General features: G+C 38.2%; 1 protein-coding gene across 1 annotated transcript in view; it reads right to left on the bottom strand.

Annotated features, from left to right (window-relative positions):
- Nucleotides 1-11,074, bottom strand: part of CHST9 (carbohydrate sulfotransferase 9) — a gene marked incomplete at its 5' end in the record, with an annotated part of 86,661 nt that extends 75,587 nt beyond the window's left edge. Inside the window, one exon of the mRNA XM_080340478.1 lies at nt 10,975-11,074. Coding sequence (XP_080196604.1) covers nt 10,975-11,074 — 100 coding nt within the window. The remainder of the gene's footprint in view (nt 1-10,974) is intronic.
- Nucleotides 11,075-17,900: the final 6,826 nt, after the last annotated feature.

Below are 17,900 nucleotides of genomic sequence, written 5' to 3'. Positions count from 1 at the left end.
TAACTACCTGAAACATTATTGCTATGCCACGAATACTTGTTGCACAAGGTTATTATCATAACAGAAGAAAACAACAAAAGTCAAAGATAAAGGACATCTAGAAAGAAGGCTAATGACTTTGCAGTAACAGATACTTAAGTATTTTCAATTGGTCAAACTTCAGTGTTCTAGCACAAAAAAACCTCCTCGTTAGTTCTACTAATAACTCATATGATCCGTAGAAGAATCATCATTCTCTGAAGTGCAAACCTTTTCGGCACATGGTGATCTTAACAGGAGGAAGATATTTTTACTTGAACCCACCTGCCACTCACAGCATCTGGTAGTTATATCTGGGTTATATAAACACGTATATCAGTCCTAAAACTGATGCCAATAGAGCTTCGTTATATTGCATGATCAATCATAACTTAAGAGGTAGCACATCTCAGATATTTGCAGATTAATTCTACTAGAAAGGAATTTCTGCTTGAAAGTTAAATAAGTCATGAAGTATTTATACATCAGCTACAACCACCTCAGCCTATATAAGCTCAGTTTCATCTACCTGTTCATCATCAAAATAGGTACTCTGAAGTGAAAAATTGAAACAGAAGTAGGGTGAAATTAATTTTGCCATCTGTAAGAGGATAAAACAAATTTTTAAAAATATACAAAAAGTACAATAATCATGTCCATATTATTTCTTATTTTTAATATTTACTTTGTGTTGCTCCCCCCCTAATCCAATGAAACTAATTTGGAAGTCATGATCAAAACCATTTTTTCTGAGACACGTTTATCATCAACTTTTTACCAACAGTCCTGAGACTGTGACAGCAAAACTGACAAAAGATCAGAGGAAGACAAGTCATAAAATATTTATTGTAAAAATACATTTGTTTTACTTTTTTTTTTTTCCTTTATTGGATATCATTTAATCAGGAGCCAGTCAGCCAACTCTCACTCTAACGATTTCACTCACTCCTAGATGTAATTTCTTTAGTGATTAGGAGTTTATTCATATCAAATGGACTTTATTATTGCGTTAATAATTCACCAACTCCCGCAGCAAAACAAAAAGGAGAAAAACACATCCAAGTAAATTCCAGTCCATCTACCAACCTGTCTGCCCTGTTTCTTTCCCTTTTATCACAGATCATTGTACAAAAATTGAATTAATGCATCTACATGTGTTTTCTTCATTTATCTTGTTATGCTTCAGTTGAAAAGTGTTCCATAATACTCTAACGTACTGTAGTATGGGGTTTTTTTTAGTACAATAACAGTATTGCAACACAGATACCACCACATTATCTGGCCACTAAATGTTTTTTGAGGAATAAAAAAATAATTTAACACAGATTAGTGGAGCAAAAAGTGAAATTCTATTGAACCAGCTTTATTAAGCTTTTGCTAACTAAAGCCTTTGCTTCAACTGCCACTTTTGTAAGGCCAAAGTCAGGAAGAATAAATTTGAATAGTAACAGGGCTGAAGAATATTTGGTGAAAGAAACCAAAAGCTTCCATGACTAAGAGCCAGCCTTTAACAAAAGAGCTACAGCTTTTCTTACTCCACTGTTATCTCCAAGGCCTCTACAAAGGATAAAGCTGGTGGCCTTTCCCCTGCCAGTCTCCATCAATAACAGGTTTTTGGCACTCTACTGACTGTTCGCATCACTCAAGAGCATGTACTTGACGTTGTGCCCCCTCCAGTGGAGTAGCTGACCCTCCCACAAAGTTGGTACAGCGCACACACTACTCTATTTTCATTCCTACTGAAATGCTGTCACGAGCAGCCAGAGCAGCTTCCCCATCAAATGAGAATGGTGGGAATCACACTGCTACCCACAGCTCTGCAGAGAAAACACTGTTTGCACTTCACAGCAAATGGGTTTCCTCACTGGAGATCCATGGCCTCATCCTAACCCAAGAAAGCCAGACCCTCGTCCCCATTAAGGCTTGCTCAGACACTTGTTTGGGAGTCAGCAGCTGCTGCATGAGAGCAGGAGCACACTTTTCTTTTAAAGAGAACGTTATCTCCCCTCTATATCATTCTCTGAAAACACGGTATGATTATGCAGAGTCCAAGCAACCTCTCATAGCACACAGCTCTGAACAACAGGAAAAAGCTATGAGGTTCTGGTAACAAATAAAAGAATTCAGGAGCAATTGTGTTTCTTTCTCTTCCTTGGGGTCTCTCTGCTCTTTTTAAAAGTTTAAGCAAGAATATCTAGTATGATCAAAAGTCAGAGAGAAAACTGTCTTTGTACACAATGCTTACTATATTTATTATTTCCTTTTAGATTTTTTTTTCCTTAACAGAGCTATTTTGTGGATGAATGGTGAAGCATCAGACTGATATTTTTCTATTTCTATTTAATACAACTGAGTGGTTCCAGCTGCAGCTAACAAAACTCATGCACCACATCTCCCTAGTTGATCATAATCAAACCCCAAGTTCTCCAGACCCTCTTTTCTCTTGCAAATATTTACTGACAGGCAATATGCACATGCCTAGGGCACAACTGCATGACGCCAAAGAACCTCAAATTCACTTGAGCTGTTTCTCAGTCCATGCTTTTAGTAAGCCTAGAATATATCTGTAGCAGAAAGTGTTACAAACATTTCACAGCTTCTTCCTCCATCTATGCTCTTACACACATACATACAGCTGGGCAAGTTGTGCTAGACTATAATCGGTACTGAAATGACCTGCTCAATTCCAATCACATTAAAATCAATTAACATCTCCTATTCTTCCACCTGGTGTTTGCTCACAGTGAAATTTAATATTGATTCTGATTATTCTTAACTGTAGGCTGCTGATCTTCAGTTACTTTTCTGGATGTTAACCAGTGTCCATGACATGTAGAATCTGTCCCCTGAGGTGTCTGTCAAATTTTGTGGCTTTTAGGCCATCATCCATTATGTTCTAGGCCAATGAAATTCTTTGCCAGGAGACAAGTATTGCCTTGCTACCTCTGTGTCTCAAGAAACTCAATTTTCCAAAGCCCACAACTTTGAATTTCTCTCCCTCTCCATTGTCTGCTTGGCTGGTTTTGTGCTTGTGGACCAAACTGCTTACAACCCCTGTTAACATGTACCTCAACCCTGCCTTTCCAGGAGCTTTGTGCTGCAGCATCCATGAGGGGGAAAAAAAAAAAAAAAAAAAAAAAAAAAAAAAAAAATCAACTCTACATCCTTTTCATCTCTTATTTGGAAAGGGCTTGCTTTGACCATGTCCTTTTTTTATTTTTTTTCTTAGAATGTTACACAACTGTAAACAGGAAAATGATTACTAAATAGGTGATATGAAGTCTTGAATCTTTTTTTGCTTAGCATTCTTTGTCACATCCAAAAAAAAAGAAAAAAAAAAAAAAGGACGATTTCTATAATTCCTCAGATATTCCAATTATACCAATAACTCGAGCCATTGTACCTTGCAGATGGTGCTAAATGTAGCTCATAGGAAGCCAGAGGTTTAAGAGAAAAAACTCTACCTACTCAGTCTGATATTTCTAAAGCTATGCACTGTGTATTTCTGCCAGGATTGTGCGATAGAAAGCTGTATGGTCAACAAACAAAATGATTCGAAACAACAAAGCTGTGAGGGACAAATTGTATTTGCTAGCAAGTATCACATAGGTTTAATAGAGGTCAATGATATTGTTACCATGGGGAGGTTCTTAGTGTGGTAAGGAAACAATTGGTTTTGGTGGATATGAGCAGGACTGCAAAGAGTAGGAGTTCCTAAAGAACTACCGTAGGGGATAATATTTTCCAAGTTGCAAAATACTGCTGCCACTTGCTGTCAACTAAATCAAGATCAAACCAATCAAAATCCAAAGCAAATAGATGCACCTGGTATTTTATTCCCCATCACTTTCCATCAAGTGAGGTTCATACACTCCTGGGAACAGTTTCAGCTATATGCAAGGTAATGCTTAAAATACAGTATGTTTTTCAGTTTTCTTTATGTAAAATTGTAAATACTACTAAAGAACCTTTAAGCTGATTTGGTCATTGATCCTGACTTTGGATAGAAATGAACAAACTTTGGAGGTTTTCTGGTGTGTTTTTTTGTTTGGTTGGTTTGGGTTTTGTTTGTTGCTGTTGTTGTTTGGTTGGTTTTGTCTGTTTCAACATAACATTTGATAGCACCCAATTAACTTTCTTTTGTGGCTGAAGACAATGTCCACACCCACAGCTACAGCCACAGGGATCAAGGTTGGAGCAGCTGGGAAGGAAAACGCTACATGATGATGTGACATGAATCTTCCCAGTTTCGTACTGACAGTTAAGAAATGCCTTCCACAGAGAGATACTGTAAAAATGTAGGAACATTCTTTTTCTTTGAGTACACCATTAACATCAATACAACAACAACAACAAAAAAAAAAGACAGAAAGTCAGACACCCTGTTTCCCTGAAAATAAGACAGGGTCTTATATTAATTTTTGTTCCGAAACCTATTAGTTGTTTACATGTATAGCTGCCTGGACACTATTTAAATTGCCTTTTTTTTTTTTTGTAATGAACGACAACTAGGGCTTATTTTCGAGGTACATCATCTTATTTCGGAGAAACAGGGCAGTTGCCTGTGGCAGCAGGGACCCAAACTTGAAAGCCCAGCCAATCTCCATGCTGCCACACAATGATTTCCTTTAAAAATATAAAGGAACCAAAAATAAATCCAGTCTTTCCATATTAAAAAAAAAAAAGGAAGTTTTCTTCTTTCTTGAACTTTTTGCTCCCAGATATACATAACGTTTTTCCCAGGTAAAACATGCATGTCATCCATAGGACATTTATTCCTCATACAATGAAATGGCTTCCATTATTTGTAACCTGTCAGTCTCCTAATCTTTAATTTTTTTTTTCCACAGACATTGCATTATCAAGAATTATCCTTAATTCATAGCAATCACCTGTTTACAGTAACATCAAATGAGTAAAATACAAGCAAAAAGACAGAAACAGAGAATCTTGTGACTGAACACCACAACAGCTCTTCCATATAAACTGACCCCCATGTATCCAAATATCTGACTGAAGTGAGAAGATAGGTTTCTGTCTAAAACATTTGTCCTACCGGCAGCCCCTACTCCCACACAAAGAGGGGAAATAAAGAGGATACTAAAAGTATATATACATGTATACATCTATGTATATGCATATACACTAAAAACACCAGAATTTTTAATTTAATTCTAATAAGAAACCAAAGGTTTCCCTTAGAATTTTGCAGAGACCACATCACATGTTTTAACAGCACTGTTTGTAATCAAGCAACATATCAAAGCAGTTCAACACCAGACACAAAGGTAAGCAGCCTTAAAGGTACTCCAGCAACAACCACAGAATCATAGAACGTCCCGGGCTGGAAAGGACCCACAAAGATCATTGAGTTTCAACTCCTGTTCCTGCACAGGACAACTGCAGTATTCACACCATGTGTCTGAGGGTGTTGTCCAATGGCTTCTTGAACACTGTCAGGCTTGGGGCCATGACACGCCCCTGGGGAGCCTGTTCCAGTGCTCCACCCCCCTCCAAGTGAAGAACATTTTCCTAATGTCCAACCTAAACCTCCCTGAACACACCTTCCTGCCATTCCCCTGGATTCTGTCATTGGCTGCCAGAGAGAATAGCCACTTGCTATTCTGAAAATGTGCAGCACTCTTAAGGAAGCCAGAACAAGTCAGGAACAAAGAAACTTTTATCTCACTGTTTTTCTACTATTACTTCTAAGCGAGGACCCTACCAGTAAAAATTACCTCTCCAGCCTTCTTGTTTTATAAGGCCATATGTATGGCTTAAATGGTACTGCATGATATAATTGTGCACTGTAGAGACAAAACTACAGAGCTTCATTGCCTGAATGATGAACTTTTAAGCAAAGTGCTTCCCAGAACTGAAGAGGTGCTATGAACTGAGTTATTAAAAGTAACAACAATGGTAGACAATAACTGTAAACTGACCACTCAATGATAGCACATCCGTTAGAAAATTACATTATACAAAAGCTGAATAGCTCATATTGTATAAAAACAGCATAGCTACTTAACAGAAAACATGATTGCTAATGGCTACGTGTAAAATCACATTTACAAACATCATTTAGATGCTCTGTTCCGAGGATATGAATAACTGTAAAACAGCGTGAAGATTACCTATACATGTTTCATATCAAATTCAAAAGCGCATTTTGAAGACAGCATGACTGACATTCATCCTTCCAAGAAAGAGGACACCCCACTTCACAATTGTTCCAATACCAGGCTAAAAAACCTTTCAGTAGTAGTTACAATACAAATTCTGAAGTGAGTTTATTTATATACCTACAGACATAAGAAAGTTACAGTAGCCTCTTTTGAAAGTCCTGTTCGAAAATAGGCAAAAAAGAGTATGCTCAGTACAGTTAAGATACATGGTACACCTTTCTACTCTACTTTCTACTAAGTAGACCTCTGTCATCTATGCAAGAACAAGGTTGAGTGTATTGTCAAAAGCTTATACACAATAAGGAGATGTTATCAGCTTCTGCTCAAACATATTACTGATTTTATAGTTGAGAGAAGCCTCAAAAAACTCACATTATTTAGTTTCTTTCATGCTGCTGGTACATGGCAGCTAAATATCAAAGGATTCAAACATATCATCATCTGAGAAAGACTCCTCCACAATGCCCTCAAGAAAGCAGCATGGCAGGAATTTCCATACAGTGAGATACAAAGCTGCTGCGAAAGAGAAGAGGCAGACTTTCCCACTCTCAGGAGCCAGAGATCTATTGGAGGACAGAGGCAGTGCAGCCTTCTTCATATTAATTAGCAGTCATATTGCATCCCATGAAACACTGAATCAGTCCCTTCATAATAATGAATTTACTAGGCATATTTCACACACAAAAAAATACTTTAGGAGCAGAAAAACAAACAAACAACACAACAACAACAAAACCCAACAACACCCCAAAGCCCTACATAAGCCCTGCATACAGATCTATGCACAAAGATATTCTCATATTATTTTGTAGTAATCAGCCACACTAAATCATATCAGCACCGCCCCCCCAAAAGAAGAATTTTAAAGTACAAAATTAGAATCACTAACTTAAAGTTACAATTTACATCTATAACAGAGTAGGATTAAAATGCAAGTGTCCTTTGCACCCCACATCTCTCTAATTCAGGTGATTGATATTATAAAACTCAACATCAGCTCTGAAAGTCTCAGAAGTTTACTTCTCCTGTATAAGATTAACAGTGCTAGAAATTACTAAGCATGTAATCAGTGCCACAATATTTGATTATTTCAATGAAGAATGCAAGATGGTACAAAGAACTGTCAAGAAAAATGACAGGATTTAGTTGAATTCATATCCAGCTTCATTTATGTATATGAATTTATTTATATATGGAGAACTTGAAGTACTCCATATATATTACAATATCGCTGTTGATGTCAACAAAGTTTACAGCCAGATGGTCTGTAAGTGTTTACACTCATGTCAGACTATTCTTGACAAGTCTGTTCGCCACTACTGCACTGAGGTGAACTGAAGACACCTGACAGAAGAGCTCTGCTACATCTAAGGAAGGATATATCATCTTGTCTTGATACACTGCATGCATAGAATTAAACCAAGAAACAAGCCTGTTCTGTTACTCTGCTAATGTCTCTGACAATCCACCAGAGAGGACCACCATGTAGCTAGCAGCTGTTTCTTAGACATCTCTAAATGAAAAATTTTCAGTTTAAGGTATAGGGATGATGAATGTGATGAGAAATAATCTGAAGAGTCCAAGCACAGTGGGCAGAAGCAGAAGATATGGCTGTGCTGAGAGATGCATCCAGCTGCCAAGCCTGCAGGTGCATATGAAGTAGATTGACAGGATGAAAGATCAGGGAAGGTGTTTCTGGGCTGGATAAATTTGAATGATGAGGGAAGTTCGCAAAAGTAAATCAGAAGAAAACATGCTTAGAAAAGATCAGGTCTAGAGGAAAATAAGAAACAGGGCAATCAAATCACACTTGAGACCTCAAGTAGAAAGAAGAGAGCTAAAAAAAGAGAAAGGAGTCAAACTATGAAAGAAAAGTGACATTCGGTCTAGTGTGAAAAATTATGAACATCTAGAAAGAGAAAAGGTGGCTAAAGAATGGCAAGTGTGAAAGCAAACAGTCTGAATTTAATATAATACAACAAACACTAGTAAGGAAATTGTGTATTACCATACAATTTTCCAATTCACCACGAAATCTACAGCTGACTGGCAATCATTCCCAACACAGCTAGGAGAGCCTGAGAAATAAGTATGAACACCAGAAACAAGTAAAACATAATATCTCTTCCAATGACTGTGATTTATAAAGGCTTTAAGTCAGATATTTAGAGGAACGGGGTGGTAGGCAGCAGTACCTCACTGGTGAGGAACAGATACTTTCCTGAACTCAAACACAGCCAACTTTCCATCTTTTACCAACCAAATGGAAACAAGAATGTTGTAGGTCTCGAGCAGGGCACCGTGGCAGATAAAAATAGTTCTGCCTAGAACAAACACTTGTCTCTATAGGCTCATAGCACAGCAGTTGAAAAGCACGAGGCACACTTTCCATTTCCTAATAGAACATAAAATCACATGCTCAGCCACTTGCAGATTGAAACTAGCTGTCTTACAGCTGTGTGACTAGTGATATGATTAAAGGAGCACACAAAATCCTTGTAAAGATACTTATCAGTTTGCGATTCTCCAGACACAGCTCATCCCCAAAAAGCCACAGTGCACAGCACAGGGCAATATGAAAGACACAGCAGAAAAGGGAAATAAGTAAACAGGCAAAGAGTACAAAATGCCCATAACTAAACTAATGTATATTATGAATATGCAAATATGTTTTATTTTGTAATGAAAAATATATGCAAAGAAGTTTTATTTTGTATCAACTCTTAAGCAGTGTATGGGGGGAACATTAGAAAATCGAACTGCAGAAGGTTTAGAGGAGATACAGGTGTTTGGAATAAAAAAAAAAATTACTCTCTACATGTTAAATTGGAAGAAGAAGAGGTAGGAACAGAAACCAAAGAATGTTCTTTCTGACGTGCATGACCTCACAGCTGTAGAGAATGCCAAAAATCATTTTCTTGGATCTTGCTCAAGTGCTGTCACAACAGTAGTCCAGTGAGATAAAGGGACACTCAAAACTTCAGTAACACTTTAAGCTCACTAACCATTCTGTTATTCTCTAGTAGTTTCCATTTTACTATAGAAATGTTCTCACACGGAAATGACTTATGCATACAAGGAGAAGTCTTTCTCCTGAAGAAGATTATGGCAATACATAAAAGAGAAAACCCCAAAGAAAGCATCTGGTTGCCCTAAAGAACACAAAATGTTCCAATTCCCCCTTTATTTTTTTTTTTTTCCTGTTTCTTTTTAATGGTAGATACATATAGACAACAGAAAGGAATGGAAAAAGGACAGCAAGAAATAACAACAAGGAGCAGTGTAAGGAAAGAAATGTTAATTACAGCACAAGAAAAGATGTAAGGCATGTGAAGAATGTCTGCAAGTAAATAAATCAATAATCTACAGTCATCATCTACATTCCTGAACTACCTTGAAAGCAAGGATATCTGCCCTTAACTTTCCTGAAAACAGCAAAGATTTTCAAGGAAATTTGCCCCCCCCCAGCTCTCTGTTTCCACTAGCACCCTCATGTCAACAGTTGATCACAGGGCAACATTTCCAAAGGGAGCCTGTGCTACTTCTTTCAACAGTTTTGCTAATGCAAGTCTGTAAATGACGTGGAGCAGCCTAGAAACATTAACAAGCTGAAAATAATGTTGTGACCATTGCACTTAGCTGAAAAAACAAAAGAAAAAAACAAACCCTCAAGGTCATTGTCAAACTACTTCAGGAATAATGCACTAGGTCCCACCTCATCACTGCTCTCCAAAACGAAACAGGGTTAGGCAGCTCATATGGAATCAAAGCACAGATCACTGAAGCCAGAAGACTAATGTGGTTTTACACACGTATTTCTTCAGAATGGTATCAGCATATTATAACACAAGAGTTTTACAGAGGAAATGGAAGGTGAGCAATAGAGGCAAGGACATAGAAGTCAGGTTTTCTTAAGTTGGGAACATTCGCTGTTGTTAATGGGGAGAAAAACCTAACAAACACACCCCTCCTGACCCCCAAACATATCAAGTATGCAACTAAAAATCAAGGCTATGTCACCAAGTAACACTGTGCAACAGGAGTGACTCTGCAGAGCAAAATAGTGGGTGTTAAGAGTCTTACTGACATCTACCCGATACACATTTTGGGGGAGTGGGAAGGGGGTTCACTTCAGATCAACCCTAGACTGGTTCTGTGAACTGAGCACCCACTACAGGTTGAGGTAAATAGCCTGGTTTAGTTTCATCCATAAAGGAATCTAGATCAACCTGTCGTGCAAATCAAAATACGGTAAATGGAGAACAACAGAAATCCAACCTGAGCCAATGCTAACATGGATTTAAACAAAGTTGCAATATGACTCTGATGTTAAATATTAAGAAAAGTCTTGTAAGTCCACTATATAACTACGTCTCAAACAAACAACAAACAAGACATAGCAATAATTCTCCAAAAATCGCTTTGCTGGACAAAATAAAATGTACAAAACCCACAGAAAATCAGCATACAGAACTACTCTTAAACTGGACTTGCTTGGCTTCAGGCATGCACAAAGTGCTTTTGCAACACTTGCTTTTGGAAATGAAGCTCATACGATACAATTAAGTAGCTGGGAGCATCCTTTCATGCAACTCAAGAAATTTCTTAATGCTTTTGAAGTGTAGCAACTAAAATGAGGCCATTTTCAGTGCCATTCTACCACCAAACTGGGGGACTCCCCCTAAGTGTCAATGTGTATTCAACTGATTTTACAATTATTTTTTAAGTAATAGATGAAATTACATTAAAAAACAGAGAAAATCTACTGTACCTGTATGTTGTTCTTCAATCCAAGCTTGCAGATACATGAAGAGGAGTAGACCAGCTACTCCAAACACCAGTACAGACACAAAGACTTGTCTTAGGTTCATGACCCTGTCAGAGGGCTACTTTTCAGCTTTCAGACAGATGCATGTCTCACTTTTCCGAAGTTTTCAGCATGCCTGCATCTTCTGTATCTTCCCCTGAAACACCAACCTGGAAGAACAAGAGGTGGAGCCAGTTCTCATGTTACGTTTTTATTCTTCACAGGAGACTGTGTAAACAGCATACCATACACAAGCTGGCACTCTTACAAGTTATTACTTTCAGCACTTAGGTTTCTGTTCACGATCTCAATGATCTTTCTATCCCTGGATGAGTTCCAGGCTGAAAGGTTTCTCAAAGTAGCTGCAGAAACCATTTCACCTCCACACCACCAAACATCACTCAGTGCCGTAACAGAGGGAGGTGATACACCGATGAGACACCTAAGCGTCACAACAGTACATCACTGCCCACCAATCCTCACAGCCGAGAAGCTACAGCAACAGCTGGAGAACCCCTCAGGTGGCCAGGTTGCACCTCAATGGTACCAGCCCCCTGTGATGGGCAAACCAGTATCTCTGCTTCTGTATCGCACAGCCCTTTGTGCCCAAGGAAGGACGCCCTCAGTCACCCCCACAACATGATTCTGCTGTCAGTGCCTCTGCATTGGTTCAGCCTACACTTTGGGGAGTCATATTCTGATGTTTACCCTCAAACATGAGTCCAAGTTTTGCAGGGTTAGGGAACGCCAACATAAGAGGATACCAGTAATGCAGCAGAAAGAGACTTAAGGGATCATTTTCACCCAGCTATTTTGCAACACGGGAAGGACTTGTTAAGAGCTCAGTTCTTGCTATTAATTCCAATGTAAATGAGATCAAATGTAAAGCCTTACCAAAAATATTACTTTCTTGCACAGCAGAGGGCTCAGAAAAAGGAAGTGATTTACCCGATACTCTGCACCTGCCACAAAGGGGCCATAAAATTCAGTTTATAACAACAGAACATAGAAGGCACTGTGGATCATAGAAAAGCCAACTCCTTAACCTGAATCAGAACATATATTCTCTTTGAAAGAGCATTACTAGCAGCTGAAGAGCAGCTGTTGAAACTGGCCCACAAAGCAAAAGAAGAAGGGTTGAAATTCAACACAATGGACACCCTTGTAAGTGAGCATCTGATAGAAGTGCCTGGTAAACTACTGCAAAGAATGCAAAGAAAAACTCAAGCTTTTAAAGGAATACAGCTTACTGAAAAAATATTGAAAGAGAAATCAATTAAAAGAACATAGCTAAAATTACATGTGCATCCATATAAACAGAAAAATAAAATTCAGGTATTTAACAGCTATTCTGAAATGTACATGTACTGCCTGTTCCACATTTGTATTTTTAAATAACTCAGCACTGTTACATCTATAACTGCTGAGTTTCTAAAAATACACACACACATAAGGCTTAGCGGGAACTCCCATTTAAAATAGCTGTTGAATAAAAAAAGTAACTACATTTTCTAAGAGACAAAAAACTTCAAGAACAACAAAACTGTGTTCAGGAACTTTAAGGATTTTTTTTTTCCAATTCTGTGACATTAAAATTATACAGTTCTCTGTGAAGCACAAACGTGCCTGCAGAAAATGTAAACCAGAGTTTAAATATTAATCATTTTATATGTAATTGTCCTGCAGAAGACAGATAGCTAGACATTAACAGAATGTAAAAGTTCTGTCTGAAGTCTTTGTTGCATGAGTCATAAGTATTTGCTTTGAATCTGGAACATGGAAGAAAGGCAAGTAGGTGCTTAATTCCATCTAGTTCTTTCTGTCTTGATTCTGCAAAAATGGAATTTCTTACATGTACACATGCACCTGTTTGAAGCTATTGTGATGATGCACAGGTTCAGAAGGAAGTGGCGAAGATTGGGCAAAAGCAATGAAAACACTTGGGGAGTTCTCTGTGAAATGCCTTTTCCAAGGGTGTGGGTAGTGGAGCCTCCTTCCAGCCAGCTCTTCAGTAGCTGTTATCACTTGTACTTTTCCCTACAGCGCCCTCAGCATTTGCAGACTTGCAGTCTTCCTAATCTACCCTGAAATGTTTACTTAGGTCTTTGCTCTCACTCTTTGCACCTAACTTCAATGCTGCAGCAAATACACTGGTTGCATGTCTTCAGAAATCACTCTGCTGATGAGACAGAAGCTTCCCAGTGTAAGCAATTCCTCAAGAACCATTAATCAAAGGAGCAACAAATACAAACCTCTTCTGTTTTCCCCCAGACAAAAGCTGCGTTGTTCATGTAACAGGACATCAACAGCATCTGGATTCGGAGAAAAAAAAAAAAAAAAGCCAAATAAATAAGACATGACAGTCTGAATGAGTATCTTTGAAAGAAATTAATTAAACTGCAGGTACCAGAAAGCAGGAATCAGTTTATTTTGGAAAAGTTGTTTGGGATTTGTAACTTTCTCCCTTTTAATAAAAGGTGAGCAATGCAGACACACAAAATGAACGGTGACACACTGCCAATTAAGCCCACTTGTGTGGTTTTGTCACTTGTTTCCATCTGAATACACAAAACTCACACCCTCAGCCCCCCTTTTTGAAAACCAATGTACTTGAGTGGGCAAGAAAAGCTTTCTTAGGCCATGTGGATGATGTTGAAAGCAAAGTATCTCAAAGTACCATGAAGATTTCTGACATGTGTAGGCTGACACTGCTGTTCTCTGCAGCCACTTGTTCTCATCATCCCTGCCTGCCCAGCTCTTGCTACCATCATGAGGGCTTACATACCTGCACAGTAACACTCAGAAAGCTCATCCAGCTAAAAACTGCTCCAGAAAGAAAGAATGAGGACCTTAATGCCAAAGGAAGTCAGGAAACACTGGTTTATTCATACTATAGCCCCCAAAGGATTTACCCAAGGAATAGTGCTGATGGTTTTTCCTTCAGCAATGCTGACCATCACATGCATCTCTGATGCATGATGGCAAAAGAGATACAGCTGACCTTGCCAAAGCGCCATCGTGGTTGCAGGCAAAACCATCTACAAGCCCTGCATCATCACTTTTCAGATGCACAGTAAAATCCTGAGCACTTCCAAGCAATTTAACCTGTGAGTAGGAAAACATGTTTTTCTACTAGAGTAGTTTCAGATTTGAGTGGATAGTAGTTCCTAAAAAGAAAGAGCAGTTCAAGGTGCATTTTTATTAAACTGTCAAACACATCCTAAGGCAAATTTAATCCACTATTACAGTCACTAGAATTACATTGGTATCAAGAGTTTTCATGCTGCTTGCAACTAGTTTCATTTATTTAAATTTAATTTATATAAAACAATATTCTTTGTTTATGTGTTGGCTAAGTTTTAAGATTAGTTTTAAACAATAGTTACGTTAGTTTTAATTAAGGCTACCTATTTTAGCACAGGTTAAACTCTAAATACATCAAACTCATCCAAAATCTGAATCTATACTGCTACTTTATGAGATTTTTTTAAAGGTTTTCAGCTTGAATAAGTAGTTTAATTTATTTAACATAGTGATCTGTAAGCCATATACGAAAAAATGATAGTGGCATTAAAAACGTCTGTGTCTGTGAGTCTTCAGTAGAACTTGAAAAATGGTCACACAACACTTACAAATTTGCTCCTTTAGTATTAAAAAGCAACAGTCATGGATAACACTCTCTAGTGTCCTGGCAAAGAGGAAATACCTGCAAATATTCTTTAATCAAGATGAATGCTCTCTTGTGGCTGTGAAGGAGGAGCCAACAAGTAATTACTTTCAACCTAAGTATTTCCAAAAGAGATCAGCTGTATCCACACAGAGGTTCAGCATTCCTAGTTAAGCTTTAAATGTTTCTTTGCCCCAAATCCTGGGTAACAGGGCTTCTCTACTGGGGGATAGTGTGACCATAATGCTGGATGGGATCCTTGCTATGGGGAAACTAACACAGCCTAAGAAACTGCTGTGTCTTTCTCACCGATGCTGAACTTTCTTTAGCCCAACCTTCCCCCCATCTCTTTTGGAAATGTGAACCCCAACATGCTATCTGTTTCAACTAAAGCCTTCACAGAAAATGTCACAGTGTTGCACACACCCCAAAATTTCAAGTCCTTTTGAGTACTGAAGAGACATGTATACATATTCTTCTTATCCATCGTGGAGAAATAGTTCATCTGGCAGACAAAAACACTACATGCCTTGGATGAAAATATAGACTGTTTTGCAGAAAAAAATTAGAAACTTGACAAGTTTATAATCATTCATTTCCAAGGCCAAATTGTTTAATTCCATTGTCAAATTTAAGAGTTTCAGGAAACAACATTCCACTAATGTAAAATCCTTGCATTTTTCTTGTTGCGTTTTGGGTCCAGTTCAAAGAGGCACATTCCTGTACAGGGCCAACACAAGCAATTGAAATCGCACAGCCACCCCAAAATGGAGAAGACTGCATCTCCTGCTTCTGGCATGATTCCTTGTTTCACTACATCATTCACCTATCTGTTCCTGGCAAGCAAATTCACCTGCAGCTGAGGAGAGGCACCTCAAGCACCCAGCTTCTGGCTTCTTCCTATTCCAGACCACACAAAACCAATGGCATCTGGTCACAGTATTGTTTGGCTAACTTAAGATTTCCTTGCCACTATTACACTCACCTGCACCTAGTTCCAAAATAAAATAATAATTAAAAAAATTTTTAAAAGCAAAATACTACACTGCCTCAAACTATTTAAAAAAATTCATTTTAATTCCCCTGCATCTTTATTTCCTTCACCTGAAAAAAAAAAAAAAAAGATGAAAAAGATGATCAAGACAACTGGTTATCCACCAGAATACTGAGAGAAAAACGGATGTCAGAGTATTCATATTACTGTGGGTTACCACAAATTCCCACCAACTCAACATATCCTTAGACATAACTAAATTAATGAAAGCAAAATGAGAAAAAGGCCACAGGAAGCTACTGCAACCCCACACATATTTTTTTCTTCCCTCCTACCTTCCTTACCCCAAGAAGAAAAACTTTTTCTGATGCCTCCACCAGAGTATCATGGCAAGAAAATTTTGCACCAAGGAATGTCCTGCTGGACACTGGCCCAGGTTACCTTCAGCTCAGTCAGCGGAAGGAGGCAAAGATATCTTCTCACTTCAATGCTCCCCCTCCTCCCTCACTTCTCATCTGTCCTGCATCACGTGTACATGATCCTCCAGGATCACCTTTCCACCGTCCACATCTCAACTTTCTGGTTTCACAAGTGGTAGTTCCAGCTATTAACAATATTTGAACAGTTCCTCCTATCAGGCAGTGTTACTCTTCGTTCTGGTTTATTCTAATATTTGCCATTTTCTCTCTCCAGCAAATTACAGTGAGTATTATGGTTGGGTGAAGTCAAAGTCCTTACAGAAATTTAGATTAGGTGTGTAACCAGATCAAAATAACCAACCTCAGTGCTGCTGAGTAAATTTGTAGAAGGGGAGAAAAAAAAAAGCATGTGGGGGAGAAATTCCAGTAATGTAGTCTCTCTGATCCCTAGAAATCTACTTGGGGGATGGGGGAAATGGTTAATGATCTGGCAGGCCTCACTACAGGGGCTGAGTACAAGGCAGCGATGAGTTTCTCACTCCATGACTATTTTAGTACCTGGTGCCAAAGAGGGAAATTATCTACCATGCAGGGCCACTGGTACATCAGTCCTTCTGACACTTCAGCAACTCCTTCACCTAAAGAGCTGCTTATAAGAAGGTTGCTTTGAAGTGCAACTGATGACAACATCTGGCCTGCACAACTTTTATCACTGGCAATAACAGAAGATTACTACCTAACAACCTTGCAAATCAAGTTAAGAGAATGTGATTTGAGTCCTGTAAGACAAAAAATAATTAAATATTTTGCATTAAATACTTTGGGATTTCTTTTTAAAGGAGAGAGCTGTTTAAACAAGGTGAGCATCATTCACTCACCCACTGAAAACACTGAAACAATAAAGCCCTTTTTACGAAAAAAAAAAAAAAAGCTAAAAAATTTAAAATTTCAAGAGCAACAAGGAAATTCCAACCATCAACATCACCAAAGTAATTTCCCAATCAGCCAAGTTGCACATATTTAACATTTTTCTACTTCACTTTCCCTTGTTACATAGCAGACCGCAATGTTTTCATAGCAATTGTGTTGTTATTAATGCACTTCATAGCATACCACATGTTATACAAAATTAATCACGTGGCAAACAAAACATGGTTTGCATTTGATTTGGCCATTTTGACCTATTAAACTTACTAGTTCCTTATTATCCTTTTAATACATTTAGAAAGAAAAGAACCCTCTAAATGAAGCAATGGATGTAAACAAGACTCATTTTAGAAAAGAAACAACTGTTTGTTTCTGATGCCATTAAATCTTTCCATAGGAGTTGTACCAGGTGCCTGAAAGCAGTCCATAGCACCTGCCTTGCTTCTAAGAACATGCACAAATACTTGCCTGGTCCTGCTTCTCAATCATAAATCCTACTGAACTTCAGATCAGAGCAGTTTAATCCACACAGCAGCTCTCAGTCACTCTTGTACCTGAGTTTAAAGCTGCAGTTTTAATAATTATTTATAAAGAAACAAACAAAAACTATACTTGTGTTAACAACAGATAAATGCAGAATTGTCCTACCCATGAGTATGCAGGTTAACACATTAGCCTCATTAAAAGTTTTGCTTGTTTAAAGAGAACAGAAAAGACACTCCAGCACTGAAAGTAATGGGTTTGGAACTTCATCAGTTTACCAGAAAATTCAAAACTAAAAATTTCATTCTACAGCTGCAAGACATGTTGCTTCAAAAAGGAAAAAGCATTATTATTATTCATAAGATTTCCCAGACAGGACTGGGGGACCCTACTGCACCTC

Source organism: Nesoenas mayeri, assembly GCF_963082525.1.
Source record: "Nesoenas mayeri genome assembly, chromosome: 2".
NCBI classification, from domain to species: domain Eukaryota; kingdom Metazoa; phylum Chordata; class Aves; order Columbiformes; family Columbidae; genus Nesoenas; species Nesoenas mayeri.
Note: the sequence above shows the minus strand (reverse complement) of the source record. Positions and strands in the feature narration are given on the sequence as shown.